This window comes from Lissotriton helveticus, chromosome 8, assembly GCF_964261635.1.
Source record: "Lissotriton helveticus chromosome 8, aLisHel1.1, whole genome shotgun sequence".
Taxonomy (NCBI): domain Eukaryota; kingdom Metazoa; phylum Chordata; class Amphibia; order Caudata; family Salamandridae; genus Lissotriton; species Lissotriton helveticus.
Window position 1 is genome coordinate 913,232,288 of NC_136069.1, and position 23,901 is coordinate 913,256,188.

A 23,901-nucleotide genomic window follows, 5' to 3' on the forward strand; every position below is an offset into this window, starting at 1 on the left:
AACTCCAGTGTGACAAGATCCAGTTGCACATGCTAAAAGCGCTACAAGTCAGAAATAAATTACACGTTCTGCTTTCCAACAACGTCACATGTTCTAATTATTAGTAATGCCCCCTAATCTCTACCAACTCACTCAAGACAGCCGTATGGGCTCATGTCGTATCCAGACCAGATTTTTGTAATGTCCTTCTAGCTGGAGTTCCCAAATTAGATTTGAGCACAATCAAAGCAGACTTTTAATCGGCATCGAGACTAATTCATAATGCAAAACAAATGTGACCACATCACTCCAAATGTTATTGACCTCTGATTGCATTCTATACGGGCTAGGATAGTTTTTAAGCTCATTGTCTTGAACCATAAGCTGATACATGAAAACTGTCATCTATATCTGGCAGAAATTTAATAGGCCCTCTTTTGCTAGAGGTTTCCAAATTTTAAACTACCCTAGCCAGAAAACAATTCTTCTCTGAAGCAGCTGTAACCGCATAGAACTCTATAAATATTAGAAAGTTCATGCCTCTCACTACCTTTAGGAAACCGCTCAAAACACGTCCAGTCAAACAATTTCTGACCTTATGCTAGCATATTCAAAAGGGGGATACATCAACATAGATAATATGATTAGCTGTTTTGTATTCAATCTATTTACTCTGAACAAAATTTTGACAAATAAATCTCGAATTGTTATCAATTAATTCTCCCCTTGCCTAGCTTGATGTATTCCCGTTACTGGTTAGTTATATGTAAACCATCAATATAACTCCCAGGCCTGGTTGTGCGATATACATACTCTTAAAATAAAACCCACTAAGAATGGAGAAAGTCCTGCAACAATTAATGTAGCAGACTTTCTAAGGATTTTGCAATGAACAGGGATGTTTAACAAAAGAGCTAAGCAATGACAGAGAGACACTGGTGGCAGGGCAGCCCTGATTTTATTAGATTTATCGGTGGCCTTCGACACAGTGAACCATGATATACTGGCAAACATGTTATCAGAGTTAGGGATAAGAGGAACCACCCTTAAAGCTTAAATCGATTCTATCGAATAGGGTGCAATCAGTACAGACTGGAGCTTTCTCATCCTAGCAATTCATGCTCCCACGTGGGGTGCCACAGGGCTCTTCTTTAAGCCATACAATGTTCAATCTCTATGTTAACCCCTGGCTAAAATTTCGGATGAACCCCAGCTAGTGGTGTCAATCTCCAATGACGCGGAAGAGACTGCAGATCAATTCAACTGCTGTATGACCCAGGTTAACCAGTGGATGAGTTCCAATTGCCTAAAGTTGAACGGCCGAAAGACGGAGGTCCTCTTGTTGGGTACAGATACCTCCTTTTGGTCACCTAGATGGTGGCATTCTAGTTTGGGAGATCTTTCAGTCCCAGTCAAGAATGTGAAAAACCTAGGTTTTATATTGCATGACAATCTGACCTTCAAACATCAGATCCGTACTCTTACTTCTGCAATCTTCTTCACTTCAAAGATGATCAGGAAAGTTCGCCCGTTCATACCGCCTGACACCCTAAAAACATTTGCGGCCGGATTAGCCCTGACAAACTGGATTATGGCAATGCCCTTTACGTGAGCATCCAAACGCAGTACTTACATACGCTACAGTCTTCAAAGTGCGGCAGCCAAATTGCTGCTGATATTCTTAGATTTCAGCCAGTCTCCTATGATCTGAGTACTCTGCACTGGCTTCCAGTTGAAAAAAGGATTACATTTAAATCCCAATGCTTAGCATTTAAGGCATTGCACAGTGTTGGTCCTCAACATCTGAAGCCGCATTTGATCTTGTTTGTGCCCTCCAGAAATCTAAGATCGTCACACAGCAAATTCCTACAGACCCCCAGATTCAAGAGAGCTTGCTGAGGTGGAAGAAGTTTCATCTTGGAGACAGTTAAAACGTGGAACTCACTTCCAGCGGACATAGAAAACAGCCCAACATTGCTATCTTTTAGAAAATCACTAAAAACTTGGCTCTTTGCCAACTAAAATTCTGCTCATTACTTTTCTCATCTACAGCCTTCTGGGTTCCGCCAGCACCACCGCCTGGGTGCCCTTGGGCATTTGTGCTCTATACAAATGTTCAAATCAAATCAAATCAAAATGGATGATGTTTCAAGGAAACCCAATAAATGACCTCTTCCCCCTTCCATTGTCCTCAAATTCCTTTGCCCCAATAAAAATTAGCATTTTTGCAATACCACCCACTTGAAGAGAACTCATCTCTGTAGAAGGTCCTTGGCCTCTAATATGTATTCAGTGCATTTTTTTGAATACATTTTAATCGAATACGATTCTTTACCCACTTCTACTCCTAAAAATTTGGATCATTAATAGTTCTAATAGCCTTCATTTGAAGAAATCTTTAGCGGGGCCGGAACCTGCTGCTCTCCCTGATAAAATAGAAGCTAAAGAGTGAAGCCAAGATGTACTCAAGCAAAATGACCATTGCTTCAGATTTATTCATGCAGTTCCAGCCTTCATTTGTTTGCCGACTCGCTGTTCATCTGTCGCCTTACCAGTGGGTTGAAAGATTTGTGCACTTTCATGAGGAGGGAAGGAGTAAAAGTACTCTGAGAGGGTTCTAGGTCATGGTATATGATATGGAAGGAATAGGAATTCCACCGGTTCAATGTCAGCAGAGGCCAGGTTCTCCAGAGTTGGCACATGTGCAACAGTTCTAAAATTATGCCACAATTTAAGATATTGTGACTACCCCTGGACCAGTATTCTGGGGGTAAGGATCGTAAGCTGGCTGAGGCTTAAAAGCTCAAGCATCAACGCTTGTACGGCACGCCCTTACCCATTTGAGGGATACTTGCCACTTTGATTGTTGGTCGAGAGTAACTCTACATTCATGTTATGGACACATGCAGCTACTTGTGTTTGTGGAGAGGCTGGTGCAACGTAAAGCCCCTGTGTGAGGTCTGATTCTCTTTTTAATGAGATTACCTTTCTAGGGTGGCTGTCGATGTAGCTCTCAAAACTTCAGGTTCATTAATCGCATGCACGCACTGTAATGTGGGTGCCTACTTGAGGCTATTTCCGCGGAAACTGATGCTTGGATGACAGTCTCTGCGAGGACCAGGCTAGATGTGATCCGAGCAATGTTTGAAAACGAGGCCTACTTGTGACAGATTGAGAGTTCTTAGAAAGAAAAGCATTACTAATTAAATCAGTATTGTCTGACCTTTTAACGAATATTGGAAATGGCTTTATTTTTTAAGGGAGTCCCTCCTGGCAAAGAATGAGGTTACTATGGCGTCGTCAAGTGACGTCATTGTAGATGTCACAGATTGATCAGTGGTACAGCAAGAAAGAGCTGCATGACTGTTTTATATTCTGTTTCCGGCCTAACTCTGCTTCTTCCTTTGTTTTTTTTCCCATTACACACTCTGGTGTAATTTGAAAGCCAATTGGTTTGTCTCATTGTCCTCTGTGCAATTAAAACTGCTTAAAGGGAATACTGGTGCCATGTTTATATTCTGCTTTTCAGAGGGTTCTATTGACCCGGACACCGGCTGTATATGAGCCGCCCCCCCCCCCCCCCTCACCCCCCAACCACCGGGCTGCCCCTGTTTTAAAAGGGCCCTTCAGACTCCTTAATGCCGTAGTAGAGCAATTTCATTATCTCCCACTGTCCTTGTATTAGGATTGAAAGTGTCATGGTGCTGGCTAACTTGCACAAGGGACGTGGCATTCCTTTTAAAACGTGAGGTGGCTAGGTTAACTTTTAAATCTTCTATTAAAGTGCTCACGACGAATAAGATTGTACTAATAACACTCTGCGTAGTTTTGGGCCTGAGTTACTAACTTATTTAAATCCGCCAACTTGGGGTCGATGCCAGAGACGAATGCCACTAGGGTGTTTCACAAGTCCACCTGTATGTCCATTTGGTTTGATTGATAGGCCAATGCGTCTAATGTCAGCTGTGAGGTACTGTGGAACAGGTCCCATATATCTCTTTACCCGGTTGGTGCTGGGGGCACCCTATGTTGGGCAGTCCCAGTCATGTAATGTAATGTAATGTAATGTAAAAGCGTACTTGTATAGCGCAACTATCACTCCAAGGAGCATCTTGGCGCGGATACTGAAATCCAGAGATGGAAAAAATTGGTTTGCTGCTCCTAACAGAAGGAAATAGGGCGTTCAGATCAGAGTTTTACACAGTATATCTGGTGAACTATAAATCCAAGTTTTAAGGGCGTTCTTAAACACAGACTCAGATGCAATTTGGCGGAGCGGAGGTGGAAGTTGATTCCATGCCTTTGAGCCTATAACCGCAAGTGATTTTCCTCCCTTTGACACCAATCTGAAAGTTGGAGTGGTGAGCAGATTTGCGTTGGATGATCTTAAGCTACGGGAGGGAGCGTATCGCTTAAAGCCAGTTTGAAGATATTGGGGGCCTTGTGAATGAAAGGCCCTAAAGGTAATGATAAGGACCTTAAACAAAACACATTTGTGAATTGGCAGCCAGTACAAGATGTCTAATGCAGCAGAGGTAGATGATTTCCTGGGCCACTTCAGTACCAGCCGAGCAGCCGCGTGCTGGACCATCTGAAGCTTGTGCAAGACTGCTTTCTTGGTTCCTGCCTTAAGGCTGTTACAGTAGTCCAGCCTAGATGTAATAAGGGCAACAGCTTGCCTGGCTGAGTAGGGGAGCAAGTCGAAGAATTTCTTTAGACTTTTTATAATATGGACACATGTGCCCGCAACTGCCAGGGATTGTTGTTTGAAGGATAGAGTGGTGTCAAATGTTATTCCGAAGTTCCTAGCTGCATTTATTGTATTAGGAGAGGGGGTGACATTTTCCGGCCAACAAAGTTTAGGCACAAAGGGGTTTTGTTGGCCAAATGGCAGGATCTCTGTTTTTTCCAAGTTACACCTCAGATGGTTGTTATTCATTCATTTGAAGGTTACAGAGAGGCATTTTCTGAAGTTTTCTTCCGCCTCAGTAGTACCATTATCCAGGACCAGGATAAGCTGTGTATTGTCCGCATATGAGATGGTATTGATCTTGAACGACGAGATTAGCTTAATCAGGGAGGACATATATATATTGAAGAGGGTCGGGGTCAGGCTCGATCCCTAAGGTACCCCTGATAGGAGTGCTTTTTCTTCTGAGTTATATTGTCCTAGCGTGATCACATGGCGCCGATCTTGCAGAAAGTTCTTAATCCACTCTAGGACATTCCCAGATATGCCAGATGATGCAAGACGGTCTAAAAGAATGGCATGTGAGACCGTGTCGAAGGCCACAGACAGGTCTAATAGCACCAGGACTGCTTTCTTTCCCTGATCCAGGGCTGCTCGTAGGGTTTCTGCAGTATACAAAAGGGCGGATTCTGTCGAGTGTTGGGCTCTAAAACCTGATTGATTAGAGTGCCAAACATTTGTTTCCTCTAGAAAAGTAGTGAGTTGTCTATTAACACATTTTTCAGTTAACCTACACAGGGTGGGTCGGAGCGAGATGGGTCGTAGGTTAGAGAGGGTCGTAGGATCAGCCAGTTGCTTTTTCTGGAGAGGTTTTACTGCCGCGAGTTTCCATTCTGTTGGGATCTTGGCTGTGAGAAGCGAGGAGTTATTTATATTATTAATAATGGGGTTTACAATATCAATGAGGGCGTGTAGTAAAGTGGGGGCAAGGGTCAAAAGGAGAACCTGATTTGATGGACAAGATGACCAGACGTGTTCATTACTGGTATCTCGCTCTCTGTAGCGGGCACGTATTGTGTCCTTATTTTTACTGAGCTCCTGCTGGGGGCTGATATTCCATGTGGACTATTGGATGAGTACATATTATCACAGTACTGATTAAGGTGCTCAGTCCTTGTTTGACTTATTCCACGGATGCTGGCCAGTTTGTCTGGCCACTGCTCTCCCCTTAATGTTGTTGAGCTGTGCGACCATAGTTCCCCAATGAGTTGTTCACTCTTTTTTATTCATCATAGTCAAAATTGTTATCAGTTTGAGAGGAGCCTGTAATGGAGCTTAGGCTAGAAGATTGTACTTCCAGTGCCCTATAAGCTCCTTGCTGCAGTTTTCATCAAGTCCTGATTGACTTTGGTAATAGAGCTCTACTTGATAGAATGGTTGGGGTGGCAGTGCGGCTGGATGTTGGGGAGACAGTGATCAGAAGGTTAGCAGCTCCATGTCGGTTACCAGGCCTCAGGCTGTTTCTGTGCTGTTGTCATTTTCTGATATGGCTTCAATACCTTCCTCCACCTTTTGAGGCCCTGTGTCCTGCATTGTCTTGTGGGGCAGGCTATTAAAGCGTATACATACACTATTTTGGCTGACACAGTAAAAATCTCCCAGACGGGATCTTTTAATAAGTCAAATTTAGATGACACTTTTATAGATTTTTCAAACATGTGCGCCACTGGAGAGATTCAGCACTGGCCCTCGCAGGCAGCATTGGACTTGGTGCTGTAGGAGAGTAGGGTCTGCTATCCTATGGTCATCCCAAATTTTTGCTTTTTGCTTCACTGGTTTATGACTTAACCGCATGCGTGCGGGCGGAATTCCGCTCGTACGCGGAGTTTTGCGAAAGCGCATATTACGTGACGAGCTGGGCTCGTCATCAGCGTAGCAGGAGGCTACCTCATGACGAGCCCAGCTCGTCATCAGCGTGGAAGGGGTTAATGTGGCTGTGGGCCTGCTAATCAGACCCACAGCCTGCTGTTGTCTCTCTAAATTAATGCCAATGCACATTAGGTGCATTACGAAATTGGAACTGGTTCACCTTATTGGCCCCTGTAACAGTGTACCCAGGTACCCAGGGCATAGGTTCTTCCAAGGCCTACCAGGGGCTGCAGCACGTATTGTGTCACCCCTGGCCTGGCCTCCATATTTGACACAACTGGCTGATCACTCAGCTGGGGTAAGTCGGTGTAATCACCCCTTACTTAGGTGTAGTATGCCTATGCCTAACCTAAAATGGACACATATGTTCCTATCAGCCACTCCTATGGAAGGCCTCATCAATCCTGGAGGCAGAGTGCTTGGAAATATGTGAGATGGTGCTCTGGCATGAGCTGAGCCTGTCTGCAGCTTTCGGAACCATGTCCTTTAGCAGTTTCAGGATACTGCCATACCATATACTCTTAAGTGCATTATGAACCTCGCGGTTAAATGCTAACTTTGGTTTGGCTTTATCAAAACATGTCGAGTAAGGTGTCATACGAATTGGAATACTACCCCCTTGCCAGTTCTGGCGACGGGGGTAGCATTCCACCCTTCTAGAGGGATACGACATGTACCTAACCTGAACCCCGGTTAAAGTTAAACAGAGCCTCAGCATCACAAAATGGATGCTGCCACCACAGACACAAGTCTGACCTCCTGCTGCTGGGAGTCCTTCCTGCGAGGGTGGCTTGGACAAAGGATTTCCTGCCTTGGGAGGTGCTAGCACCACCCCAGACAGGATTTTGTGTATTGGATAGGACAGGGCTGAATAGAATCAGACATGCCTGGGGCACACAAGGTGTCCCTGTGTATAGGCCAGTTCAAACCGGTCCTGGGGCTCTCCAGCCCCAGTCCTGGCGCGAAACTGGACAAAGGAAAGGGGGTGTAACCACCCCCCTTCCTGGTCCCACCCAGAGGAGGAACCTAGCAGGTAATCCGGCCCCTAGAATTTGAATAAGAGTAGGAGCTGTGTCCCAAGACTTCAGATCATCCTGAACTCGACTTGAAATAAGAAGAAAACTGGACTTCGACATTCTGCTGCACAGAAGACTGAAGAGAATCTCCCTTGTGGCCAAGGAGTGACCCACCCTGTGCATACAGGCACCAACCAGCAACTCGACGTATGTTTTGCCGCCGCCTCCCGCCGGATACCGAGCCCAGAGCCTGACAAGACCCAGACTCCCAGACATCTCAGAGCCCGATCCACAGTCCCTGAAAAGAAGAGACCCGTGGAGGCACCGAGAGACGTGGGACCGGACATCTTGGAAGACCCCCGAAGAGCTGACTGCGCAGCACCCGAGGCACCCTCGACGCTGTGCTTTGGGGTTTGAGAAGCCCCAACACCGAGCAGCATTTGCACCGAAGATCAGCCCCCCGGCATCTCCACGATCTGCGTGGGGCCCTTTTGCACTTTGCCACTCGACGTGCCATCCCGGTCAATTGCCACGCGGCTAGTGGCCATCTTGGCGATGAAAACAACGATTTGCACCGCTGGTCTGGTTGCTCCAGACTGGCCCTTGCTCCCCTGAAAAGGAGCACCCGCTCTGACCTTGCTGGTCCGAGTGAGAAGCTTGCATCGATTCCTGCGTGGCTTGCTTTAGCCAAGGCCTGTTTGCTCCAATCAAGTTGCCGACACCGCCATCAGCGAGAGCCTACGTGGGACAGCTCGTGATCGACTCCTGGACGTCCTTGACCTCTTCGTGTCCACGTGGCTGCAGAGACAATCTTCACTTCATCACCTGTTTGCACCCGACATCGCCTGGTTCCATCCTGGTTCCACGGTAGTCACTGGCTAGTGACTTTGAACATTGTCCCCTCTGCTTTCACGTCTTCACCTCTTCAGATCCACCCTTGGATCCACCGGAACTCTCCTCGACGACCCGCCTGCAGCATCTTCAGCTCCAAGCACCATCGACCTGCGTGACGAAACCCGACACTACTTCGCACCTGTGCACCCGCTTCCTGTGGGTGAGGTAACTCAGCAACGCCGGTGTTCCCACACTGGTGTACACCTCTAGTGCCTGTGTCTAAAGTTTTATCCTTGTAGGTCCATCGGAAGGTTCCTAAAACACTAACTTTGTAACTTTTACGCACCATTGACTTAGCATTGGTGCATGCGTGCACTTTAAGCACTGCACCCGAGTCCCGCGGGCCTTTCCCGACTTCATCACTGTTAGTCCCGAACAGCTCCAGCGATTCCCCAGGCCCTAGGCCTCTTTCCTTTCCCCATAGTGGTTCTTATACCACTATTTTAGTATATGGTTTAGGTGGCCCCTAGGGCTCATCCATATTGTGCAACTTTTGTATATTTAAACTGTGTTTTGTTTTAACGCATTTGCTTCTGTGCTCATAAAGAGTATAGGGGATATTTGTAGAAATAAATCTATATATATTTTCAATATATATCTGTGTGGTGTCCTTTCATTTGGTATTCAAGGGGATTGTGTATGGTAAAACAGCTTGCTTCACATGCCTTTACAGAGTTTAGCCTAAGACTGCTTAGTCCATGCTACCCCTAGGATAGCTTGTCTAGAAGGTTGACTTTACAACCTCCACCATAAGGGTTGCTTGGCATGGTACAAGGTGATCACTAGAACTAGTGAGCATCATATACCAGGCCAACTTCTCACAGGTGCTTTTTGTGTTAAGCAGAGTTTTCAACAACTTCTTTTTACATGCCGGGGGTTGCTGCGCTCTGACTTAACCAGACCGCATATTGCGCCACTAGTGGCTCTTATGGTTTTTTAGGGGCTTTTTGTAGACTTTTGCAAATAATGTATATTTAATTCTTGGCGCTTTATTGAGGACTTCGACTTAATTGAGATTGTAGGTCAGACTGAAGTGATTGTAACGGGAAGTGGCAATACCCAAACTGACAACTAGTGTCCCTGAGCCCCACTATGTCCTGAAATGGCACCTTGTTAGTTCCCCCAGGTCCCAAGCAACACTGACCTAACGCCGGCCACCTCCGCACAGCACAGGTGCCTATTGCACTATAGGGGGATTGCGCTGGACTGGTTTGTCTCTTATTTTGCCTCTTTTTGCCACCTCAATGGGTGTGGAGGGTCGGGGCAGGGGCTAGGAGGATTGCTGAGGCACCCAAACTCTAGGGGGCCTGCACCCCAGCTCAGTTCTTAATCGCCCTGCCCCCAAACTCCCCTTGGAATGGTGGGGACCAGGAGCAGAAGCGAAGAAAGAAAAACAACAAACAGCAGAAAGCCTGGCCACCTGGCCCGGCACTACAGTGAGGGCGGCTTGTCGATCTCCTTGCTGGGCCCCTCACATCCACATCGCCAGACTTATTGAGCAGGCTTTTTGCGGGCCAAGGCTGAGCTTCAACGCCTCAGAGCTTCAGGCCCCCCGAGACTGCAATCTCCGCATCTCCCAGTCCCGCTCTCCAATCTAGGTTCTTAGCAGTCCGATGGCGGATTGGTTTGGAGGCGTACAGGCAAGGCAGCGGTGGCTGTGAAATCCAGCATGGGCAAGAGCACTTATAAGATATGGAAGGAATAGTTGTTTGCCTGACCTCATCTTAGCTCCTCAAGTCCCCACAGTAAGCACCAACTGGTTGAAGATTTTGGAGCAGGACCAGGTATTGTGGGTTAGCGGTTGACCTCCATCAACACTAATATGTAGAGACTGTCCTACTCACTAACTGTTCTCGACATGGCGGAGGTCTGGGCTCTGGACATCGTTGGATTACCTCGCTGATCTGCTGGCTCACGGTCGCGGCTCCCGCTCCACGGTAGAACCGCAGGACCCGCCCACACCGCCCACACCGCTGCGGGACTGCGAGGCAGACTTACCACACCTGCAGCCTCTTCCCGCAGCGGCTACGCCCCCCGCCTGGCTCACCTATAACTTTTCGTAACACCCGCTTCACGGGTGTTACTCACCAACTGTTCTCGACGGGGCGGAGGTCTGGGCTCTGGACATCGTTGGATTACCTCGCTGATCTGCTGGCTCACGGTCGCGGCTCCCGCTCCACGGTAGAACCGCAGGACCCGCCCACACCGCCCAGGGACTGCAAGGCAGACTTACCACACCTGCAGCCTCTTCCCGGAGCGGCTACGCCCCCCGCCTGGCTCACCTATAACTTTTCGTAACACCCGCTTCGCGGGTGTTACTCACTAACTGTTCTCGACGGGGCGGAGGTCTGGGCTCTGGACATCGTTGGATTACCTCGCTGATCTGCTGGCTCACGGTGTCGGCTCCCGCTCCACGGTAGAACCGCAGGACCCGCCCACACCGCCCACACCGCTGCGGGACTGCGAGGCAGACTTACCACACCTGCAGCCTCTTCCCGCAGCGGCTACGCCCACCCGCCTAGGAGGAATAAAATCAGACACCTCATTCCGCGCAGCGGGATGCGCGCGGGACGAAGCGCGGGGCTAAGCCCGGGCAAAGGACGGGCCCTCTGAGGCCCTCGTAGGCCAGTGTAGGCTGGGCTGGGCCCACCCTCTTTCGCCTGCTTTGTGCTGGATCTGTGGACCCTGATATAGGCGACGGACATGGCTTTGCCGCCCGTGGAGGGAATCATTGGGAAGGTGGCGGGAGCCAGAAATGGGACTTTGGACAATTATTTTTCAAGGGCACCGGGTGGTGGGGATAAGGAAACCTACCTGGTTTAGCATAGGGCTGAGCGTCGTCGCTCTATTGAGAACATGAAAAATAGGCCCCTTACCGACACCACTCTTCATCTTGCCGCTCAGGAGGGTGGCTCATCTACCATTAGTGAGGACCTATTATCCCAGGGTGGCGTCCCTCTTTTATTGCGGGATTGGATTCCCAACCCCTGTTTGCCTCCCGACCAGGATTTAAGTGCCTCCCCCCTCCCCAGCCCCAGCTGTACGGCTGTTGATCTAACCACCCAGATCCCTACCACAGTAAAGTTAAGGAAAACGAAGCCGAAGCAAGTAGTAGTGGTAGAGATGCATGGCCCACCTCCAAATAAGAGAAGAAGGAAGTTGAGGGGAGGGCTGGGTAAAACCAAAATCCCCCATTCCGATTTTGGGAAAGCTTGAAAGCCCTCTCCCATCCCTGATAGGGCAATAGTGGAGGTACCAGAAGTCCCATCTGTCACGGGTACCAACATCACAGACCATGACAATGCTCCTGGGGATATTCCACCAAATGCATTACCTCCCGTTACTTCTATAGGGAACCTGGAATTTTTACTTAGGTCATTGCTCCTGCCCATCAGCGAGAGCATAAAGAAAGTGGAGGTCAGACTCACCATCTTGGAGACTGTCATAAGTAGTATGAAAACCTCGGCTATTATCCTAGGTAGACCTTCTGAGTCTAATTCTCCCTCTAATCCTCCCCCTAACTCTCAAATCCTTCCAACTAATTTAGGACCTCCCCTAGTGATTACTGTTGCCCCCCCCACTCAACCTCCTATGGTCAACCCAGCCCGATACAATATAGCAAACCTATTATCCCACCTTTGCAACCAGTAGGCCCAGTCCACCCTAAGACCGCTTCCAATGGGGCTATATCCAATGACCATATAGCTCCTCCACCCCCTGCAAAGCCTGCCCCTAGACCACGTAGACCTGACCTGCCCCCTGAGGCCAATCGCTTCATGGTAGTCATGGCTGGGGTCCCCCCTCTCGAGGTGGGCGAAGCTGAGAACTTTCACTCACTTAAAAGTAAAGTCATTAAATGGCTGAACTGGAATAGACCCCTCCCGGCCCATTTTAATAATGAAATTATCATGGTGAGAAGGGTACCTTGGCTGGGTAAAACCAGAAAATCTATAACTGGGGATTGTATTACGGTGAGCTTCCGAGACCCTAGGACAGTTCTACACATATGTGCCGGGTTTAATAGATCTCTCGATTCCACCATTCAGACTTTGTCAGTGTCTTTCTTCTTCCCCCCTACCCACATGCACCATGATCAAGTCCTAGGTAATTGGACGAGGGTTGAGCGGAGGGGTAAATTTCGTGGGTACGAAGCAAGACCAGTTTTTCTGCCCCCGGAGACCCCCTTCTGCGATTATAACTGATTCAACTGTCTTAACGGGCTGGATGGTGTTGACTGACTGCCCCCAGCCCTAGTTCCCACTCCCCTCATTAGTGGTAATGGTCTAGTTGTAAAAACGGGTACCAGCTCTTCTTTTATTCCCCATCCTGTAATGCCTCCTACTGCTGTCCCGGTGTACCTCCCTTCCCAGGGTATAGAAACCTTCGATATTAATTTAGTTGCAGATATGGGCCAATGTCTAGTAGCCGTAACACCTTCCATCCCTACACTGGTGCACATACACTCTCATGGAGCTCATTCACCCGTCCCTGCCCATTTTTCTGCTACGATGGTTCCCACAGTTGCCAACAAGCCCCCCAATCCCCAATGTACCCGAGACCATTGAACCACCCCCCTGTTTCCCTGGTTTTAAATTTGCCAGTTGGAACGTTGCAGGTTGGAGCCGGCAAATGTCGTCCCTGGGCTGGAGCGAAATCCTCTCTGATTTTGATGTTTTATGTCTACAAGAGACTTGGGTAACCACTAATATCAACCTCGATGGATTTGTGTCATATAACAACCCGGTACAAAGGTCCAATATGGGCAGGGCCAAAGGGGGGCTAGTAATTCTACTTTCCGTGAATCTCCCTGTCTGTATGAAATTACACCAGTCTGTGGGTCATCATTCACAAATTTTAATTCTGGAACATGTAAGGGGCCATGTAATCATGTTGATCAACCACTATAATAATTTGTTTGATGCTTCTAATACTACTGTGGTGGATGAATTGGGCTTAGCCGTGAGTAACATTCGGAAGGGCATTCATAAATCTTTTGATATCATCTGGGGAGGGGATTTTAATATTCGCACCTGTCCCCATTCATTTACCAGAATTTGCGGATATGATGGGGATAATGGGGAAAACCGGGCTCATTTTATTCACTCACCCTATGGTGATTCTCTTAATTCTTTTATGTTAAATATGGACCTTATGATTCACCCTCCAGCAGCAGATGCTGATGGTAACTCAGTCCCAACCTTTGTAGGATTGAATTCGGCCTCTGTTATCGATCATTTATTGGTTTCCACACATTTTGTCCCTTTTTGTACGGTCCCCATTGTTGCCGACCTTGGAAGTAGCGATCATAACGCTATTACCATGTTGATCTCTGTCTGGGGGCTACCAGCTAACACTCAACGCTTGCTAAATGAAGATGTTACCCCCTGTAGGCAGAATGGAATCCGTATTAAGTGGTGTATGGGTAACGCTGAGAAGCTGCAGCTCAAAATCATAGAAGCAGGGTTTGCTGCAATATATAAATGTTTGGATCCAGAGGCATCCCTTGAGTGCATTATAGTTGATTTTGTGGAGTTAGGCGCAATTATCAAAAGATGCCTTACCATTACTAAAGGCCAAACTAAGAGGGAAAATGTTGGTTGGTTTGATAGTATGTGCACTAAATCTCTCCGGGAACTCAAGCAGGCACTCGCTAAACAACCCAGAGACAGGGAGGTTATTATATCCCTTAGACTGACGTACAAAACTCATCTTATACGCAGAAAACAAGAGCTAAGGGAAGAAGCTTGGGATGCTCTTAATAAAGCAGCTACATTGCACGATAGTAGGCTCTTCTGGTCCACGGTCAATAGCCCCTTTCTTGTAAAAGAAGACTTCCCTACATTGTCAGCTCAGGTTAGTGAAGCGAACTGGGTTGCACACTTCTCAGAAATTTTCAACCCGGCTAGGGAGGATTGTGTCAGTTTCCCCCCCCCCCCCCCATGTTCAAAATGAAGTTACCCTTGGACATTACACTACAAGAAGTAGAAACTGCTATTAGTCAGAGTAAAGGGGGTAAGGCACCGGGACCGGACGGGGTCCCGGTTGACCTGTATAAATCCAACCCGACACTTTGGAGCCCACTCCTAACACAGGTGTTTAACGCCTCAGTCATGGAGAGTACTCCACCTACCTGGAGTGAATCCATAATTTTACCCATCTATAAGAAGGGAGATAGAGGAGAGGCCAAGAACTACCGCCCTATCTCCCTTCTGGATTCCTCCCTTAAAATTATGAGTAGGGTTCTCCTGATGCGTTTGGAGGAATGGGCAGAGGAAAATACAATTCTGGCCGAGTCCCAATATGGCTTCCGCAAAGGCCTTGGGACAACAGAGCAGTGTATCAATCTCGACCTCCTCATTGGAAAGTACACAAAAGCGAAACAGGGCTCTTTATTTCTCCGTTTCGCTGATCTCTCGAGTGCCTTTGATTTAGTGGACCATACTTTGTTATGGTCCACTTTACTGGATATGGGAGCCCCCCCAGCAATTATATACTTCCTGGCCAGACTCTACAATAACTTATCGGCACAGATCCGTTATGGCCAGGCAGGCGAATGCACTGGGAAAATTAGGGTTAACTCAGGCATAAGACAAGGCTGTGTGCTGGCCCCTCTGCTTTTTTCCCTTTTCATAAATTCTATGGAGTCCGAATTGAAGAGGATACAGGCTGACTCTCCGCAGGTTGGTGGTTACCCTGTGCCAGTCCTGCTTTATGCCGACGATACGGTTCTACTCTTGCGTACTCCAAACGGGCTCCAAAGTCTAATGAACTATTTTTATGACTCCATTAAAGGGAGAAAACTGAAAATTAACAACTCCAAGACTTATATAATGGCCTGTGGCAAACGGATGAAACTTTCTAAGCCGTTTCATTTTAATAATCACAAAATTGAGGTGGTGGACAGATTTTGTTACCTTGGAGTAACATTTAATAACAGAGGGACTTGGGCACCCGAGATTTTAAACGTGAATGCTAGGATGGGCAAAAGCTCCTCTGGAGTATTCCGCTTTGCATCCAAGCTAGGTAGTCGTCGTATACCAGACATGTTAAATATCTATAGGCATAGATGTGTATCCATTGCTCTATATGGTTCTGGTATATGGGGCTATTGTAACCACAGGGAACTGCAAGTTACTGAGAATCGGTTCCTTAAAAGACTCCTTTGTCTACCCTCCTCGGCATCTAATGAACTATGCCATAGTGAGGCGGGCATGAACCATCTTACAGACCTAATGGGAATGAGACCTTTAATGGTCTGGAGGTCAATCTGGGTTAAAGATGAGACTGATTTTACCAGGCGGATTATTTTAGATTGTCTCCATTTGGACAACGCCCGAAAGATTCCCTGGTTAAATTATGTTTCATCTTCCTTTAGTGCAATCTTTAACCTTGACATTGTTAACGACCCCCATAGTGCTGCTACTGTACCAAAAAAGGAACTCAAAAATGTCTTTATAGGGACCAAATCTAACTTACGCAGGGCTAAATGCAGCCTCATGTCAACCCATGTATTCTATTACTCTAATATGCTGGAAGACAGGGGCATGCCTATGTACCTTAAAACTATTACCAAGCAATCGCACCAGTTTGTTCTCAAGAGGTTGAGACTTGGTATTGTACATAACCTAGTGGCTTTTCCAGTGATGAAAATTCATAGCCAATCCCCCTGCCCCTGTGATGGCCTAACTAGGCAAAGCACTTTGCACTTTATGCTTATTTGCCCTCTTTATATGCACCTTCGTCGTTACTATCTCAGACCTGTTTTTAAGAAATATTCTGTGTATACTACAGCCCAAGCACTGAAACTTTTATTTGCACTTGATACCATGGATATCTGTTTTCTTACTGCTACTTTTTTACTTAAGGCTGTTTCACATAGGAAAAGCCTGCTGTTTTAATCCTTTTAATCCAATTACTGATGAGTTGTCTTTTCTTTTTCTACTGAAATGTCTGTAGTCTGTGTTTTATATATTGTATGCTTTTGTGATTGTTTTTAATAATCGAATAAAGCTTGAAATTGAAAAAAAATTGACTGTCCTGCTCAGTAAAACTGGAAAAACCTTCTTCAGCTTTTTTCTACAAGCAACATACACTCACTATTTTCTCAAAATGGAAGCACGCATGGCTCATTACATCTTAATTTATAGCCAGAGACACTGCTGAGTTAGGAGGGCATCTGGCAAAACATAAGGGAGAAATAATGAAATAAATAAAAACAGTTCAAATATGTCTCCTTTTTACAAACGAAGTATGTTACTTGTGATACTGGATGACTACCAAGGAACTATGAGCTTAAGCACTGTATGGAATTGAATGCTTTAAAAGTAAATGTAAAGACCTGCAGAATACTGGATTTAGGCCATTCAACAATTATAATAGGTTGCCAATGTATTTTAAGCACCAGGAGATTTTTTAATTATACATTTATACATTTCTTTACCATAACTCACACCCTGGCAGAGATTATGTTACTTCGCACTGGATGTACTGAAGAACCATTGTGGGATGAACAATGAATCCCAATATCATCCTCCAACATATGAGATCTTGTATAAAATTGCACTCTCAGCAATATCATAGACGCCCTCATATGATCTACAGATTACAGTCCTGACTTCAGTCTGCCTGAATGTGGGTATGGTTTCAGAACCGTGATATAAGGTGCTGAAGTAAGAGTGGTTAAACTGAAGTTTGAACAAAAAAAGGAGGGAGAAGGAGGTTAGGTCAAACCAGGTCGGCCTCCAGTCAGTATATGCAATACAGGAACCCAATATGAAGGGTTAAAAAAAAACTGAAAGAATTACCTAACATGCCATTGAAACTCAAACATTTTTCCCAGAGAAAAAAACTGACATACAAGCTGTTTGTATATAAACTATACAAGAAGGGTACCTTATTCCTCAACAACCTTGTAAGTTTGTTCACAAGTATTCAAACCCCACCCTCCGTTGCCTTTGAAATAAAACACTTATGATGAAACAAAACACCAATCCAGTGTTTAAAACCACGTTTTAACAAATATGGTTGAGTTCAAAATAACTCCTTTCCAAAGAACTAATCAAAAATATCATCCGTCCGTCCCCGGAAAAACTTGTGTTCTAAATTAAATTACAAGTATGCCCCTCTACCAAGCATTACTCTAAATTATTTTGCACCCCCAAATTCGGCCAAACTCCGATGTTATATTCGGAATTACAAAATACTCGCGTCAATCGCGATGACATACTCCTAAGATGGCCGCCAAGAAAAACGCTCTAGTCATTAGACAAGGCCCGGCAACCCGGAAGCGCGATGTATCCAAATACACCGGCAATCCCATTCTGCTTCAGTATGCGGTCGGGTGAGGAGTTATCAGGTAGTACCGAGCGGGTTTGCCGATAGGAAGTAAGTGCAAAATGACGCTATATCGCTATAATACCAGCTATTTTTGAGGGAAACATAGAAAAGGAGCACTATAACTGTTACCTTGAACCTCCTTTTTCAGCAATGTTTCCACGAGGCGATCCTGCCCTTGCCTAAGACCATGGAGTGTAACCAAACACTCGTTTATGTAAATATACCATCTGCCATGTTACTTTATGTGTGTATATGTTGTGTGTCGTGTCATTAGTCACATTAAGTCTTATGTCTTGTGTGTGAAACCACTAAACCACTTGATTCACAGTGCTTTATTTTTCCACACCGGTTTGAAAACCAGCACGCACCAGTATGGTGCCCAGGGCACACCCACGCCCTAGATGAAGTGAGATGCATGTGAGTTGTTTCCCCCCCTTTTTTGAAAGGGGGTGTTTGCCACTAAACAACTGTTATTCTCTTTTACAGCATTTCGAGTAGATTACAAACCGTATGTACAGAAAAACACGCATGTTTTATTATTAACAGCATACAGTATAAATAATTAATATTTACTTTTAAAAAAACACTTTTTTCATTTGAATATAGGAGTGGAAATACAGGGCTGGACCCTGTATGGTCCTGATGAAAAGCTTGGGGGAGCTTGAAACATGTCGACCATAACACTGATCTAGCTCAATTAAAGTTAGAATACAGTGTTACCCCTTTTTAATTTTATACCACACTAGGAGCAAAATAAATTGTTGAGGCCCACTAGCACGGTATTTTTAATTTCACACCCACTCCACCATCACCACACTTACACCACACATAGTCATCTCACAAAACCAGTGCTCCAGCGTAGTCGCCTTGTCGCAGCACGCCCCTTTTCGTAGAGAACTGGGATGGCCCCAATGATGAAGCATGTCACCGTGGGGCAACCCCAGTGAGTGAGGGGACTCTAGAAAGAAATTTTTCTTTCTTACATAATTTGGTACACACTGACTTAGTAAGCAGTAACCACTAAACACCAACCAGGTCTCTGGACCCTTCATATTGGGTTCCTGTATTGCATAAACTGAAGTTTGCACATTCACAGGAATTCCAAGTAGTGGGATATAGATCACACCACAGCAGTTGTTCCATGACAGATTATGCCAGTGAAAAATGTACACAATTACACGGAGAAAATCCCTGGAAAAAAAGGTAAAATATGCACAATTTGGTGCTTTAAAAATTAAGGATTCTGCATGCTATGCTTCATTGTAATATAATACACTTGTAAAAGGATACAATTACTCCACCCAAACATACTGTTCCCAAGGCTAGCATTACGTAGTAGATGCAGCAAATACTACCCCAATTCTGAAGAACAGGAAAATGTTACCTTCAATGCCTTTGCTTTCCTCTTAAATTCCATTTGCATCAGAAATTCCAAATCTTGACTTTGCAAATTACATCCTGGCAGTCTTCTAAGCACTCTTGACACTCTTATCTCACTAGTCCCTGAAAAGAGCATAAACAAGGAAAAACAAAAATAATGCACATAAGGCTTTTCGGTTAGATTGGAAAGAAAAAAACACATTTTAAAACAAAAACATAAGTATAAGGAAACAAGTTGTGTGGCCTGCACACATTTGTCCTCCACTGGGAACCAAACACCCCATTGTAGCACTTGACCCTCTCAGGGTAGCAGAGCAGAGCAACCCTTACTCAAAGGAGGTGGTGTGAGCCAGTAATCACCATTCTCTAGCATGCAATAAGAACTCAATAAATATTTGTCCCGCCTGTGCCTTTTCTTAAGAAAAAGGAAAAGTATATTTATTACACACACTACTACGCAGTAATTTACAAATATACCGAAGGCTGGTGGAAATAACTTTGATGACATTGCGTAATCACCTCTGACCAACACACTTATGCCAGTGCTGGATTCATTAAGAAATGTACTCAAGAGGGCACCTCAGAGGTGCCCCCTGAAACCCTCTAGTGTGCACCCGACTGGTCAGCACCAGCCTGCCACTTCTAGACAGGTTTCTGACCCCTCTGAGGTGGAAGCCTTTTGCTTTAGTGGGTCAGAAACAAAGCCTGCCCTAGGTGGGGGTGCTTCACACCTACCCCCAAGCAGAAACAGCATAGAAGGACAGTGACCCTCAATGGCTTCCCATCCTTTGTTATGCTGACCAGGGCTGACTCACCCCCTGACCAAGACCCACTTTTGGCAGCAAGGTCGGTGGGAAAATTAGTAAGCAGTAGAGGTCTGTCCCTCTAGGCAGGACCACCCTTAAGGTTTCCTGAGTTGAAGTGACCCCACCCCCCTTGACAATCCTTCATATTGTTTTGGAGGATTTTAGCCAATAAGGTTAGGGGTATGCCCCTCCCTAGAGGGAGTGGACATATAAAGTGTGTAATCACCCTAAAAGTAAGTAGCTCATAGGCTACCTTCTGACCCATGTAATGCCCTAAACTAATATTTAGGGATACCCCGAACCTTTATAGTCACATTACTGATGACCTACAAAGAAGAGGACAAAGAGCCATGCAGCAGCGAAGACTGAAGACACCAACTGACTTGGCCCCAGCCCTATCAGCCAGTCTGCAGCCCTCTCTAGAAGAGCGACTCGTCTGCAAGCCAGTGACCTCCAGAACCCTGGGAGGACTGCTTGCCTTCTAAATAGACTCCTGATCTCCCATGGACAGCTGACCTGTCCAGAAGAAAAACAACTAAAGACCAAAGTGGTGCCTTTGGAACCGCAAAGTCGACCACCTCTGCACCCGATGCTCATGGCCCAAGTCCAAGAGTCACCCAACTATTACTAAACACTTCTAATAAAATACTTGATCTATTGCCTTCACCAATGCTTGTTCTTTTTGACACCGAAATTGAAAAACAAAACTGATACAAGCTAAACTTCAGCCCTCTGGGGCCACATTCGCTTGCATCCCATGGTCCTGCTGTGATGGCTAATGGCAGGACCTGGAACATTTCCTCCCTCCTCCAAACTCTTTTTTTTATCAAACTAAGAACAGGGCTGAAATGTTGCACCTCTTCTGTTGACGCTAATCTAAGCTCTCAGCATTCACATGTACAATATCAGCAAGTGTACCCAGACCATAGAGAGACAGGTTAATTTAAGCAGAAAAATACCATACATAGATTAACTTGGCAAATATTTATCAACAAATTAAGAACCTACTGTGAATTGGCACTTGACTTATCCTCATCTTCTTAGAAGATTGTGCCATTCTGGTTGAGTATTTTGAAGCCTTAGTAAAAGTAAGATTCAGGCTTTCTGTTGCTTCATCCGTATTTTCCTATCAAGGGAAGAAGAAAGATTGTTTAGAAAAAAAAGTTAAAGTCAATTTAATGGTCATTCAGCACTTGTGCTACTTACTCTCGGTGAAATTGATAGCAGAGTTGGCCCTGTGCTTAATCTAAAATGGTGGTTTCCGGTGCTTGGCACCAGCACTTTATGGTCAACACCGGCACTTATGACAGCCTGCCACATGGTGGAACTGTTTGTCTGATTTTGCGATGAAAACAACAGTTGTTTAATGAATCAATATACAATAAAATGACGAATAACTGTAACCCAAAAGCTATAAGAGTAGATTGGATCCCAGGTATAGTAATTTTTAATGTATAGTAAAAGTCTTAATTGTCACACGTGTAGCAATAGCCGTGTTAGTACTCTAAGTGGCAGTGCTAGTAGGGGCAATAGGAAATGCAAGCTGCAGGGGCCTCCTGACAAGGGCTGTGGCACTTATTATTACTATTATTATTTTTCTTTTTAACAAATTAAGTACTGTTTGGTCTACTCTTAATCCCAGTCATATCAACAATGGCATTTCATTTAGCATGATCAGATTTCGTGTAATGTTTTTTGAAGCATCATTCCAATATAAACTAATGTCGCAGAGAAAAGAAAAAATCATTATCCATAAGATTCACAAATGTAAATGACAACGGTTAGTAGGCAATTTCAGTTTTGCTATATGATGTTCTCATAACGACAATGAGGCAATTTCTAGCAACACATCATTGGGCTGTTCCTAGAAGTATAATCCGAAACTCAATAACAAATTCCCTATTTTGAGTTTAACTTTTTCCTTCATGGTTTTCAGTTCTACCAGACTCGCTACTCACCTTCTGAATAGCAGCCAGTTGACGACAAAGGATCTTCACAATGCAATAAATCACCTAAATCAGTCTCAAGAAACCTTTTGGATTTTATCAACACAATGTTGGAGGCGAGAACATTTCTTACCAGATTCAGAGTAGCAGAAAGCTGTTCCATTTTGTCCTTGGGTAATGTGCTTCTCACATCCAGCAAAGGCAAAGATGAAGAACTTATATGGTGGTGTTGACAGTAAGTAGTTCCAAACAAGCCACATGCGTTCAAGTTTTCTTTGCATACTTGGCCAGAATCCTCAACTGCCTTGGGTTGTTCGCATTCTGGATGACCAGACAACATTTCTTGTCTCAAGTTATCGTCACAGTGGAGACTATCATCTTTATGAACTAACAGAGCACTTAGGTCATGGTTCTTTGCAACAATAGGGGTGCGTGGCAACTGTCGACCAGTCAGAACTTTGTTACCCGATTGCAAAACTGCACTAATATTTGTAAACCCAGACACAGTGACCGATGTGTCATCTCTTACTTTTGAGGGAGTGTTTGTTTGGGAGAGAAAAAGTGCCAAATGCTTCAAGACAGTGGGCCGAGTCATCTTCTGACTTGAATGATGGATATTCCCTGAAGATGGATCAATACTCTTATTGGTTTGCTTTTTCTTTCCCTTTTGAGTTTCATTTGAGTTGCTCTCTTTGGAAGCCTTTTTCGGATAAACTGCCCCCTCAAAAAAAGCTTCAACATCTCCTTTGTTCAGAGCAGTTCTAGAAACAGTCCACCTTGAATCCTTTCCTTTAGCTTCCAGAGCCATTCTGACCTGGATCTCCTGTAGTCCCCCACCAACTACTAAAGGACAAGTACTAATACCATCCCGTAACTGAAAAAAAAGAAAAGAGCATATTAATTCAATATATAAGGGAAAGAATGACTGCCTACAAAGCTATAAAAACATGGTAGTACAACAGGAACGAGAGCCAAAGAAATAAAAGCAGAGTACAACCAATTTAACTTGTAGAAGTATCTGAAAATAATTGTGCATTGTTCTGCAGATTCAAGTAACGAAATATTTCTATTTATTTGGATGAAAAGTGAAACAAATTAACTCATACAATCTTAAAAATTATTAAATGCCCATACGAAATGGTACCTGAAGCACGCTCAAACGCTGCCTGGATGAGTCACATCAAAAACTTCAAAAACCATGACATGTATACTCATTGATGTGAACAACTGTGTATTTGATACATGTTAGAACAATGTGCCTCCTCTTATATGTTGCAGAATTTGTGGGGAGAAACAACTCAACAAATGACTCTACTAACTTCTGATAACAGGGAAATATGTTAAAGCAAGGGGATGTGCCCATCACATGGCATTTATGGGCCTCTCCAGTGCATTCGATCTGGTTGGTAGGGACAAGTTATGGGACATGATGGCTAAGGCAGGTATCAATAACTCCTTAATTTCCCAAAGCGTTTGCACTGTGGGAAAAAAACTTACAGGTTCGATATGGCGAAAACGGAGAATGTACTGCCCCCCCCTCCCTCTCTTAGGTCTAGTAGAGAAGTCCGATAGGGCTGAATTTTAGCTCTTTTTTTTAACTTCTTTTTAGGTCTCGCCTACGCAGCGCACATGCGCTGAATAGGAGACCTTTAGCCGTCGTACAGCTCTTTTTCTAAGCACATACTTGTTCTTGTGGCGGCATACAGCTTTCGGGAGTGTGCAGTGGCGCTCCACAAGCACGAGTGTGTGCTTTGAAAAAAGAGCAAACAGCTGCTGCTTAGTGCGCGTGTGCACTCCCCCCACCCCTTCCCACTTGTTGTTTTTTATTTGGGTTTAGTGGTTCAATAGCTTTCCTTAATGCAAATCCCAATTCTCTTCTTTGTGCATGATTTTTGTCATAGTGAAATGTGAGAAAACGCTCTCAC

At 45.2% G+C, this 23,901-nt stretch overlaps 1 protein-coding gene across 1 annotated transcript in view; it reads right to left on the bottom strand.

The window, feature by feature from the left end:
- The window catches only part of LOC144772995 (uncharacterized), a 158,223-nt gene that overhangs the window by 81,498 nt on the left and 52,824 nt on the right, over nt 1-23,901 (bottom strand). The window contains exons 2-4 of the mRNA XM_078657731.1: nt 22,110-22,850; nt 21,039-21,156; nt 19,229-19,347 (exon numbers count right to left, since the gene is read on the bottom strand). Of these exons, the coding sequence (XP_078513857.1) occupies nt 19,229-19,347; nt 21,039-21,156; nt 22,110-22,784 (912 nt within the window). The 5' untranslated portion in view covers nt 22,785-22,850. The remainder of the gene's footprint in view (nt 1-19,228; nt 19,348-21,038; nt 21,157-22,109; nt 22,851-23,901) is intronic.